This window comes from Octopus sinensis, linkage group LG3 (assembly GCF_006345805.1).
Source record: "Octopus sinensis linkage group LG3, ASM634580v1, whole genome shotgun sequence".
Lineage (NCBI taxonomy): Eukaryota > Metazoa > Mollusca > Cephalopoda > Octopoda > Octopodidae > Octopus > Octopus sinensis.
Window position 1 is genome coordinate 156,206,002 of NC_042999.1, and position 12,446 is coordinate 156,218,447.

The 12,446-nt window shown below is 39.0% G+C and overlaps 1 protein-coding gene across 5 annotated transcripts in view; it reads right to left on the reverse strand.

Annotated features, from left to right (window-relative positions):
* Positions 1-12,446, reverse strand: part of LOC115209767 (tyrosine-protein kinase JAK1-like) — an 83,929-nt gene that overhangs the window by 63,302 nt on the left and 8,181 nt on the right. For all 5 annotated transcript variants that reach the window (XM_036501520.1, XM_036501521.1, XM_036501522.1 and 2 more), the window contains exons 2-3: positions 7,831-7,893; positions 1-453 (exon numbers count right to left, since the gene is read on the reverse strand). The exon at positions 1-453 is cut by the window's left edge and continues 274 nt beyond it. In XM_036501520.1, coding sequence (XP_036357413.1) covers positions 1-453; positions 7,831-7,889 — 512 coding nt within the window. In that variant the 5' untranslated portion in view covers positions 7,890-7,893. The remainder of the gene's footprint in view (positions 454-7,830; positions 7,894-12,446) is intronic.

The window sequence follows — 12,446 nt, forward strand, 5'->3', positions numbered from 1 at the left end:
TTGCTAGGCATTCTAAAAGGACCATTGTTTCTCTCATTGTAATCAATAGTGATATCAGTAACGCCAAATCCCAAAATTTTAGGCTCATCCTTTTCATGAAATGGGTAAATGCCACTTCTGAAATCATTCCGAAACTGTTTATGTAAATAATTTATTAAATCACTTTCTCGAAGAATTGATGATGAATAGTAACGTAGTCGGAAGATGTATTTGTTCGAATTCTTTACACCAGGCTCCAGAGTTTTTGCCATGTTCAGCCAAGTTTTGCCATCTGTTTTCACAAGACCAAACAAATAGATATTGTTGGAGACAATAGAAAGCTGTTTTGCACATTGTATGCAAATATTTTCAACAGTTAATGCAACATCTGTTTCAATACAAAACTTCTGCTTTTCATCATAACCCAAAATGCAGATACAGTTCTCCTTATTACAGTCATGTATAGGCAGCTCTCTGAAAAAAAAAAGAAAAACAGAGAACATAAAATAATAAATGATAAAATGCTTTAGCGATTATGATGAAATAAATTTACATACATATTTACATGTGTGTGTGTGTGTGTATGTGTGTAAAATCTATATAACATAAGTTTGGATTTTTGTATGTTTTATTAAATGTTGTAGATAGATAATCATGAATTATTTCCTTTCGCTTAACTTGCACATGTACAGCTAATTATGAGAATTTATTGTTTACGTTTAATAATTTGAAAGTGAATTTAACGATGTACATTGTAATATCCGGAGATAAATACTGTATATCTATTTATTACACATTTTAGTTACTAAGAAAATATACATTAAAATATTACATAGTTTTTACAAAAAGTAGAATATAATATTATATAACTTTACGGTTTGTTATTACATAGGTTAGTACATACATGTATGTGGTTATTACATAGGTTAATACATGCATGTATATATGTATATGAGTGTATATTTCCATAGGCTGAAACAGCTGTAAGTGATTTTAATGATTCTTACAATTTATATTAATGTTTTTTAATAACTACTTGTATTCTTATCCTAAATGTATTGAATTTTATACTGTATATATGTATGTTATTATGGTTGTAGTTTTGATAATTAAATAAGTCAACATTCTAATATCCTAAAGCTGATAAACCAACTAATGTGTTTCTCCATTTTCTTATTTGTAATAATGGTAAAATATTGTAAAAAATTGTAATAATAGTAAAATATTTCTTTACCTTCACCCATTTAATACAATAAGTGAGTTTATTGCATTGCAATTAAAAACACTTGTGTATTAATAATTTGGGTAGTATACCAACAGTATACTGGATAAGTATTATCCCTTAGAGGGTTGGATCCACAACCCCTAACTTACTTGATGGTATACTCTTTTACTCTTTTACTTGCTTCAGTCATTTTGACTGCGGCCATGCTGGAGCACCGCCTTTAGTCGAGCAAATCGACCCCGGGACTTATTCTTTGTAAGCCCAGTGCTTATTCTATCGGTCTCTTTTGCTGAACCGCTAAGTGACGGGGACGTGAACACACCAGCATCGGTTGTCAAGCAATGCTAGGGGGACAAACACAGACACACAAACACACACATATATATACATATATACGACAGGCTTCTTTCAGTTTCCGTCTACCAAATCCACTCACAAGGCATCGGTTGACCCAGGGCTATAGCAGAAGACACTTGCCCAAGATGCAACGCAGTGGGACTGAACCCGGAACCATGTGGTTGGTTAGCAAGCTACTTACCACACAGCCACTCCTGCGCCTATGTATATATATATATCAATAATAATAAAGGGTAAAATTAATTTATCAATTAATAATTTTACCAAGTAGTTTGGTATGTTAAAAGAATCGTTATCAGTAACCTTATACAAAAATTCTATAATTATAACCATAATTATAATTAGGGTTCAGCAAAATTTGCTTTACCACATAACGAAATTTAGAAATAGCAGTATGTGGTGAAGCAATTTTTGCTGAACCCTAATTATAATTATGCTTATAATTATAGAATTTATATATATATATATATATATATATTACTGCCGGTGGTACGTAAGAGAACCATACAAACGTGGCCGTTGCCAGCGCCACCCCGACTGGCCTTGTGCCGGTGGCACGTAAAAAGCACCATCCGATCGTGGCTGTTTGCCAGCCTCGTCTGGCACCTGTGCTGGTGGCACATAAAAATCACCCTCTACACTCACGGAGTGGTTGGTGTTAGGAAAGGCATCCAGCTGTAGAAACATTGCCAGATCAGAAAGGGCCTGGTGCAGCCTTCTGGCTTCCCAGACCCCAGTTGAACCGTCCAACCCATCCTAGCATGGAAAGCGGATGCTAAACAATGATGATGATGATGATGATGATGATATATATATATCAGTAGGTCATATAACTGAAAAAGAAGCATACTCTAAAACATTAGAGCAGTCATATATTTTTTTTAGGAAGTTAAATATTATGGCCATAGGGTGACCAATAGACACTCTATTACTGGCCATAGAATTTAACTTCCTAATATATATTATATATATATAAAATACTGCAATACAAATGTATTACTTTCCAGTAAAATAAAGCACCGTAAAGGTAGAAGTATAAATATAGAATAGTGGTACAAGGCACCAATATTAACAGGAAACAGCATTTGATACATTTATAATGCTATAGTATACTAGCATTGATGTAGCAACATTTGAAATATTGTCCAGGTGAATCCAGCTGATGAAGACAATCGATTTTACATTATTTACAATTGATGGATATTTGTCCTCATCTTGTTTGTTGTTAACACAATGTTTCGGCTGATATACCCTCCAGCCTTCATCAGGTGTCTTGGACAAATTTTGAACCTGGGTTCTCATTCCTATGGTATTTTTCGATGTTATTATTATTATTATTATTCAGGTCACTGCCTGGAAATGAACTCAGAATCTTGGGGTTAGTAGACTGCGCCCTTAACCACTACGCCATATGCCCATGGAAGTTAGGAGCGCGGGCTACTAACCCCAAGATTCCGAGTTCGATTCCAGGCAGTGACCTGAATAATAATAATAATAATAATAATAATAATAATAATAATAATAATAATATCGAAAAATACCTTAGGAAGGAAAACCCAGGTTCAAAATTTCCCCAAGATTCCTGATGAAGGCTGGAGGGTATATCAGCCGAAACGTTGTGTTAACAACAAACAAGATGAGGACAAATATCTCTCAATTGTAAATAATGTACATAATTCCTCATCTCTTAAATATAGAACTGTAATCAATTTTATGTTGACAAATGTATTTGAAGAGTCCGAAACCTAGGTACTGGATTATCCAATTCTGGGTTGTTCATTTATCTAATGTTCTTCCTAGAGGTAACACAAAATTTTTCATGCTTGCTGCACTCACACGTCTTTGCCAGTATATACACAGTGAAGCTTTACTATAGCATCGTAAATGTATCAACTGCTATTTCCAGTAAATATTGGTGTCTTGTTGTACCACTGCTCTATATTTTTATATATATATAGGATACATCAACATCATAATTAAAATCAAATGGAAATTGCAGTTGTGATACCCGTACTAGTGGCATATAAAAAACACCATCCGAACATGACCGATGTCAGCGCCGCCTTGACTGGCTTCCATGCCGGTGACACATAAAAAGCAACAACTAATCATGGCTGTTACCAGCCTCCTCTGGCCCCTGTGCCGGTGGCACGTAAAAAGCACCCACTACACGCATGGAGTGATTGGCGATAGGAAGGGCATCCAGCTGTAGAAAAACTGCCAGATCAGACTGGAGCCTGGTGCAGCCTCTTGGCTTCCCAGACCACGGTCGAACCATCCAACCCATGCTAGCATAGAAAATGGATGTTAAACGATGATGATGATGATGATATATAGGATACAGGTATACATAGCCAAGAGAGTAGCAGAAAAGAAGTTTGCCAATGTTCAGCAACGTGAGGACCAAAGAACTGATGGTGTGTGAGAGAAAACCATGATGTTATAGGAGAGAAATGTGTCCACATGGATGATGGTGCCCTTATGCTTAATGATTCTGCAAAGAAAGATGCCATTATGAATGACTGCTGAATGCGGAGAATGAATAGAAAGAGAGTCTGCCAAAGGTTGACCCAATTGAGGGACCAGCTACCCGAATCAACAGTACTCTGGTAGATAAAGCAATTAAGGATATGAAGACAAGGAAAGCACCTGGTCCATCAGGACTCACCGCTGAGATGTTTAAAATATCAGGCAGTGTGTGTTATGTCTAGTCACTCGCAACATAAATCAGGTAGTTCATGAAGGAATCATACCCAATGACTGGTGTAGCAGCACCATAGTCAACTGCTACAAAGATAAAGGCGATGCTTTAGATAGAAATAACTACAAGAGTATCAAATTATTGGATCAGGTGATAAAAGCTACAAAGAGGATCATAGTCCAACTAATTAGGGAGAGAGTTAAGCTAGATGAGATGTAGTTTGGTTTTGTGCCAGGCAGAAGCACCATTGATACTATATTTCTGGTAAGGCAACTGCAGGAGAAATACCTAGCCAAAGATAAACCTCTGTACTTGGCTTTTGTTGACTTGGAGAAAGCCTTTGACAGGGTCCCCCAATCCCTTATCTGGTGATCAATGCAGAAACTGGAGATAGATGAGTGGTTGTTAAGAGCTGTACAAGCCCTGTACAGAGATGCTGTCAGTAAGGCTGGCAATGAGTATAGTGAAGAATTTTGAGTAGAAGTAAGGGTTCACCGAGGATCAGTCTTCAGCCCCCTCTTATTCATTATAGTCCTCCAGGCAATAACAGAGTAATTCAAGATGGGCTAACCCTGGGAGCTCCCCTATGCTGACGACCTTACTCTAATAGCTGAGTCGCTGCCAGAACTAGAGATGAAATTTAGGGTGTGGAAGCAAGGTCTAGAATCAAAGGGCCTTAGGGTTAACCTAGCAAAATCCAAAATCTTAGTAAGTAGGAAGGCTGCCAAATCACAAACCCCTTCAGATAGATGGCCCTGCTTGATCTGTAGAAAAGGTGTGGGTAGAAACTCCATAAGATGTACCCAGTGTAAGCTATGGACACATAAAAGGTACAGTAATATGAAAGGAAGGTTAACCGGGAAGATAGTTTTTGTGCGTGGCAGATGTACAGGGGCAATAAACACTGAAGATTTACAGAAAATAGATTCCATCAAATGCTGGGAGGGAAAACTAGAAGTAGTTAATAGCTTCCGCTACCTAGGCGACCAATGCTCTGAGAATGTAGCAGCTAGAGTAAAAATAGCCTGGGAAAAGTTTAGGGAGCTCCTACCTCTGCTGGCACCTAAGGGCCTCTCGCTCAGGATGAAAGGTAGACTGTATGGTGCATATGTGTGAACTGCCATGCTACACAGCAGTGAAACATAGGTCATGACTGCTGAGGACATGGGTAGGCTTGAAAGAAATGAAGCTAGTATGATATGCTGGATGTGTAATGTCAGTGTGCATACACAACAGAGAGTAAGTGCCCTGAGAGGAAAGTTGGGCATAGGAGGCATCAAACGTGGTGTGCAAAAGACGACTGCACTGGTATGGTCATGTGTTATGTATGGAGGAAGACAGCTGTGTGAGGAAGTTCCACGCCTTAACTGTGGAAGAGGTAGACTCAGGAAGACATGGGATGAGGTGGTGAAGCAAGACCTTTGAACATCGGGCCTCACAGAGGCAATGACAGGAGACCAAGACCTTTGGGGATATGCTATGATTGAAAAGTTCCAGCAATTAAAGTGAGATTGCATTGTATTAAAGTACAAGTGAAGATATATAAACCTCAGAGGGATAGAAATATCCAAGATTAGACTGGTTGAATACCTTATAATATAGGCATATACATCATCATCATCATCATTCATTTAGCGTCCGTTTTCCATGCTAGCATGGGTTGGACGGTTCAACTGGGGTCTGGGGAGCCTGAAGGCTGCACCAGGCCAGTCAGATCTGGCAGTGTTTCTACAGCTGGATGCCCTTCCTAACGCCAACCACTCCGAGAGTGTAGTGGGTGATTTTATGTGCCACCGACACAGGTGCCAGACGAGGCTGGCGAACGGCCACGCTCGGATGGTGTTTTTTATGTGCCACCGACACAGGTGCCAGACGAGGCTGGCAGATGGCCACGCTCGGATGGTGTTTTTTATGTGCCACCGACACAGGTGCCAGACGAGGCTGGCAGATGGCCACGCTCGGATGGTGTTTTTTATGTGCCACCGACACAGGTGCCAGATGAGGCTGGCGAACGGCCACGATCGGATGGTGTTTGTTACGTGCCCGCAGCACGGAGGCCAGTCGATGCGGTACTGGCTACGGCCACGTTCGGATGGTTTTCTTGTGTGCCACAAAGATACAAATTCCATTGATGTTCATCTATTTTGATTTGATTTGATTTGATTTTCACTTGCCTCAACAGGTCTTCACAAGTGTCACAAGAAGGAAGGTATGCACAGGTGGACTGACTACGTCCCAGGTAGGGGCCACGGGTTATGGCCTGACTAGTCTTGCCGGGTCTTCGGATGGTGTTTTTATGTGCCACCGACACAGGTGCCAGATGAGGCTGGCGAAACGGCCACGATCGGATGGTGTTTGTTACTTGCCCACAGCACGGAGGCCAGTCGATGCAGTACTGGCTACCGCCACGTTCGGATAGTTTTCTTGTGTGCCACCGGCACTGGTACCACAAAGATACAAATTCCATTGATGTTCATCTATTTTGATTTGTTTTGATTTGATTTGATTAGATTATTATTATAAGAATCAAGAGAGAAGATGGAGATCAACATCATCATCATTGTTCGAACATGGTCAAGACAATGGAATTTACCATGCTACACCAGCTTCACGGTCCATCATAGCATTACGGAGGTCGTGTTGCTGGATGCCTGTATCCCTGGAGATTACATCAGGGTAGGAGAGTGTGCGCCCTCTGGTAACACAAGTAGATGGCTTCCAGAGGAGAATAGCAGAAATTTTCCTCGTTTTCAGCTCTACAACAATGTCCAGCAAACTGGACTCTTCTACCTTTCACAAGAGATGATACAGGTGGTAGTTTCCCATATATTTGTACTTTGGTTGGATGACGCTTCCACAAGAGATTTTGAGCTCTCATAAGGAGGTGAGTGTAAGTTCCATCCAACCGCCTCTCAAGCTTCTTCGATAACGTCCAGGTTTCTGAGCCATGTAGTAGAATTGGTTCGACTGTGGCTTTGAAGATTTTAAGTTTGAAATCTCTACTTAGATTTGATGACCAGATCTTATGCATATCATTACAGGCTGACCAGGCCATACCCTTTCTAGTTAGAAAATCTTTTTCAGATGATGATATGTATGACCCAAGATATTTGTAATCAGAAACCATATTTAAGAGCGTATTGTCGAGAGTATGGATGATGAAATCACTGTTGGACAGACACTTGTTTATATATTTTGAGCTCTCATAAGGAGGTGAGTGTAAGTTCCATCCAACCGCCTCTCAGGCTTCTTCGATAATGTCCAGGTTTCTAAGCCATATAGTAGAATTGGTTCGACTGTGGCTTTGAAGATTTTAAGTTTGAAATCTCTACTTAGAGATGGAGATATGATTAATAAAAATGTATTAATACACTGACAAGACCTACAATTGTTTCAACTGATTCAAAACATCAATATGAATTGACAATATGAAATAACTCTTTTGGACTGATAAGGGACATTACAAGGTCTACCTAATGGTTAGTTTTTAAAAGTCTTAACCAAAACAAGCAACAGTGAAGAAGACAAAAAAGATGAAGGGGAAAGAGGATTTAATTACAATACTGACCCATTTGGTTTATGCTTCTTGAAAATGCTATTAACACAATTTCTTATATGTTCAGCCATATTTCTGAAATAGAATATTGATAATATAAAGATTGTGACTGAAACAAGTAAAAGATAAAATATAAAAAGATACATAAATACATACATATAGACCAGTGGTTGCCAAACTTTTTGGACCATCTACCCCCTTTAGCCACTTCTTCCGCATTGACCACCCTCCTCAGTTAAAATATCTTAACTCAAGTTATGTTGTACTGATTTTAAACCGATGTTAAACGATGATGATATATATATATCATCATCATATATATACATATATATATACACACACACACACAACATAATATTTATACATATATATATATATATATATATATATATATATAGTATGACAACAAAAGAGTGAATGAGACCTCAATATTATGTAAATAGAGGAATTTGTCTGTAATATAATATGTGACAATTATTCGGTTGCTATTGAATAATTGTCACATTATATATATATATATATTCATGTAACAGGTTATGTTGCACTTAAATTGTTCAAACTCTGAGACAGTATAATAATCAATATGGAAAAGAAAATTATTGCTTACAGATTTTATTTGCACATAGGATCAATATACAGGGCTAGGGTAGTAGTCAGCTGTTTAGTGGTACAAGCAGAATGAGAGAAATGAAGCCCACAGTACCCTCAGATGTCTGTTAGGCAAAGCTGCTTGCTAGAAGGTGAAACACGTACAACATATGGAAACAAAAAAAAGATCTTTTCGGTTTGAACAACAGTTTTTTCTAGCTGTGTCATATGAAATTGTCACCCATAATTATGACCCTAGTATCGATCTATTGCATTTCAATCTGTTTTAGGGTTAGTTAGAGTTAGGGGTGGGGGAAGGGAATCTTTTTTTTCTTCACAAATGTAAATAAACCCAATCTGTTTCTTAAACGAGGGACATATTCATACGGCACAGAATGTTTTTTTTACCTCAATAGACGTCAGTGATTGGTTGAAATTGCAGAAATTGAAGAAAAACAACAACAAATATCTTACAAACTATAGAATTTTCTCAATAAAGCCAAGAGAAAAAGATGTTTTATAAACACATTCTACCAGTATATGAAGTTTAAAATTTTTTAGTTACCTAGAAATTATGTTAAAAACTGCCGTTCAAACCGAAAAGATCCCCAAAAAATACTGACTGTAGATATTCCCTGTGGGTTCTTATTTATACCTATGGCAAAAGCTGAATGCATGTTGGCCAATAAAAGAATGTGATTTGTCTTATCTATGTTAGTCTCCAGTTGGCCCAAAAATGCTCAATTAACTAAGATAAGAGTGACAGGTGACCTCATAAATTTCCTAGTACTAATGCCGAAAACAAAAGAAAGTATCTCTCATGAAAATCCAAGGCTAAGGTTTTGATTCTTGGCTAAAAATCCAAGAAATGTTTCTTATAAACACCTAAGTGCTTATGCATGTGTGGGTGTGTATGAGTATATATGTTTATGTGCACGAGTATGTATGTATATATACCCACTACACTCACGGAGTGGTTGGCGTTAGGAAGGGCATCCAGCCGTAGAAACACTGCCAGATCTGACTAGGCCTGATGAAGCCTTCCGGCTTCACAGACCCCAGTTGAACCGTCCAACCCATGCTAGCATGGAAAACGGATGCTAAACGATGATGATGATGTTAGGATCTGCACTTATGGTGAGTACTTAGGTTAAAGCAACAAATACGTTTTACTTTTATCTTTTACTAGCAGTATTGCCTGGCGTTGCTCGGGTTTGTTTCGACCCTTTAGAATTGGAATTTTTGAAAAGTAAAAATTTTGCATTATGTAGCTTGTTATTCTCTTTCAGTGAACATTTTTCTGAAAAATGGTGACACAGCAATCAAAAAATCATGAAAAATAGGGATTTTCATAGAAAAAAAGCACGTTTTTGATGTAAATAAATTTTGGTGTTAACTTGGTCTAATTTGAATTTTTTCTTCTATGGAAGGAAGAGCAAGTCTTCTTCTATCATACTCTCAATTTTGGTCCACTTGCGCCGCAGGGCCTCGGAGGAGATAGTGTTAGTTGAAGGCTACCAAACCTGTCATACACAGACAACTTCAGCTTTATATATATAGAGAGATTAGGTTGAGAAAAAAGTTTGTGCGCCATGTTAAAATAATGCTTTTTTATATATTTTCGTGGTCTGTGTTCATTCAGTTCATGTCATGTTCAATGGTGATTCACTGCGTTTGTCAAAAATATGCTTTGTTTCAACAAGACAATGCAAAGCCACATACCGCCAGAAAGACCAGCAACAAGATTGAAGAATTGGATGGTGTGGAAGTTTTGCTGCATCCAGCCTATAGCCCAGACGTTGCTCCATCTGACTATGGTCTCTTCTGATCAATGTAGCACATTATGAAAGGTCACCGATTTGAGTCACTTGGTGAAACTACAAGGGATAACACGCATTTTTGTCTGTCTCCTGTCAAAACTTATTTCTCCAGTGTTCACCACTTCAACTTATTATGGCTTAACAGCCCTTACTGTTTGTTTTAACTGTCCCATCTTTGTTACCAACTTCAACCCTCTGCAAATCCCAAATTTTATTTAATTTGCTTTGCGGGAGCGACTGTTTTGATGAAGACGCATTTTTTCCGAACACTCGAAATGTGAAATAGATAAAACAGGGGACAACTGATGAAGGGATTCTTCTTTATGTTACCTGTCTCATTTTTCTATTTGTTTCTTTCGTTGTTTGCAAAAAAAGTTCATTTTCCATGTTTTTGTATTTCATGTTCTCGTTTTTCATGTTGTTTGCTTTTTCTGACGTCCTTTACCCATATATGCACATGTATATATATCTATATGTAAGTATGTATATGTATATATATATATATTTCACTAATTTTGTCACAGATTGGCTGACTGAAAATTCTTAGATTTTTCAATTCTATTTCAATATTATCAGCATTAAATTACAGCTTCTGTTACATTCTTGGGAGAAAAACTATAAGTAGTTGATAGCTTCCATTACCTGGGGGACCAAGTCAGTAGCAGGGGTGGATGCTCTGATAGTGTAGCTGCTAGAATAAGAATAGCCTGGGAAAAGTTCAGAGAGCTCCTACTTCTGCTGGTGACAAAGAGCCTCTCACTCAGAGTAAAAGTTAGACTGTATGTCGCATGTGAATGAACAGCCATGCTACATGGCAGTGAAACATGGGCTGTGACTGCAGAGGACATGTATAAGCTTGCAAAGGAATGAAGAGAGAATGCTCCACTGGATGTGTAATGTCAGTGTGCATACACGACACAGTGTAAGTGCCCTGAGAGAAAAGTTGGATTTAAGAAGCATCAGATGTGGTGTGCGAGAGAGAGGACTGCACTGGTATGGCCATGTGTTGCAAGTGAACCAGGACAGCTGTGTGAAAAAGTGTCACACCCTAGCAGTTGAGGGAAACTGTGGAGGAGGTAGACCTAGGCAAACCTTGGATGAGGTGGTAAAGCATGACCTTCGAACATTGGGCCTTACTAAGGCAATGACTAGTGACCGGGACCTTTGGAGATATGGTGAGCTTGAGAAAATACAAGAAACCAGTGGGTGTAACCAGCCCAGCCCATTTATGAATACTCCTCATTCATTGGACAATAAACCTTGTTTGTTAAGACCTATTGAGGCAAGTGAAATCAATATCAAAATTGCTGCCATGGCCGATGACAGTGCCGCCTGATTGGCACTCGGGCCAGTAGAATGTTAAAAGCACATCCAAACGTGGAGTGTAACTGGCCCACATATGAGTACCCCTCATTTATTGGACAATGAACTTTGCTTGCGAAGACCTATTGAGGCAAGTGTAAAGAAATCAAATTCGCTGATGTGGCCGATGACAGTGCCTCCTGATTGGCACACATGCCAGTGGAACGTTAAAAGCACATCCAAGCATGATCACTGCCAGGGCCATGGATTGGTTCCCATGCCAATGACACGTAAAAAGCACTATTTGAGTGTGGTCGTTGCCAGTGCCGCCGGACAGGTTCCCGTGCAGGTAGCATGTAAAATACCTTTCGAGAGTAGTTGTTGCCAGTACTGCCTGGTTGGCCCTTGTACCAGTGGCACATAAAAGCACCCACTACACTTTCTGAGTGGTTGGCATTAGGAAGGGCATCCAGCTGTAGAAACTTTGCCAGATCAGAGTGAGCCTGGTGCGGCCTCTGACTCACTAGTCCTCAGTCAAACCATCAAACCCATGCCAGCATGGAAAGCGGAAGTAAAACGATGATGATGAGGATATATACTAGCTGGCATATACTAGTAATACCCAGAAAAGTGGGGGATATTTCCAGTTCCTATTCCCATAACACTGTTTCATGTGCTCTCCCATTCCCTGTCCAGTTCCTGTTTTAGTTCCGCTCGCATTCCTGTCCCCCATGCTATGTCAATATATAAGTTTTAGAATCATTTAGGTGTAACTAAGCCATTAAATATTTTATTAACCTTTATGGTAATAGTTTATTGCTAAAAATAGGCATTACAAACTAATAATACAATTAGTGGGTTCTTGCTGTTGTTTGTTCCTTCTCGAGCCATGCCTGGCTCATAAGGGCCGGTTTCCCG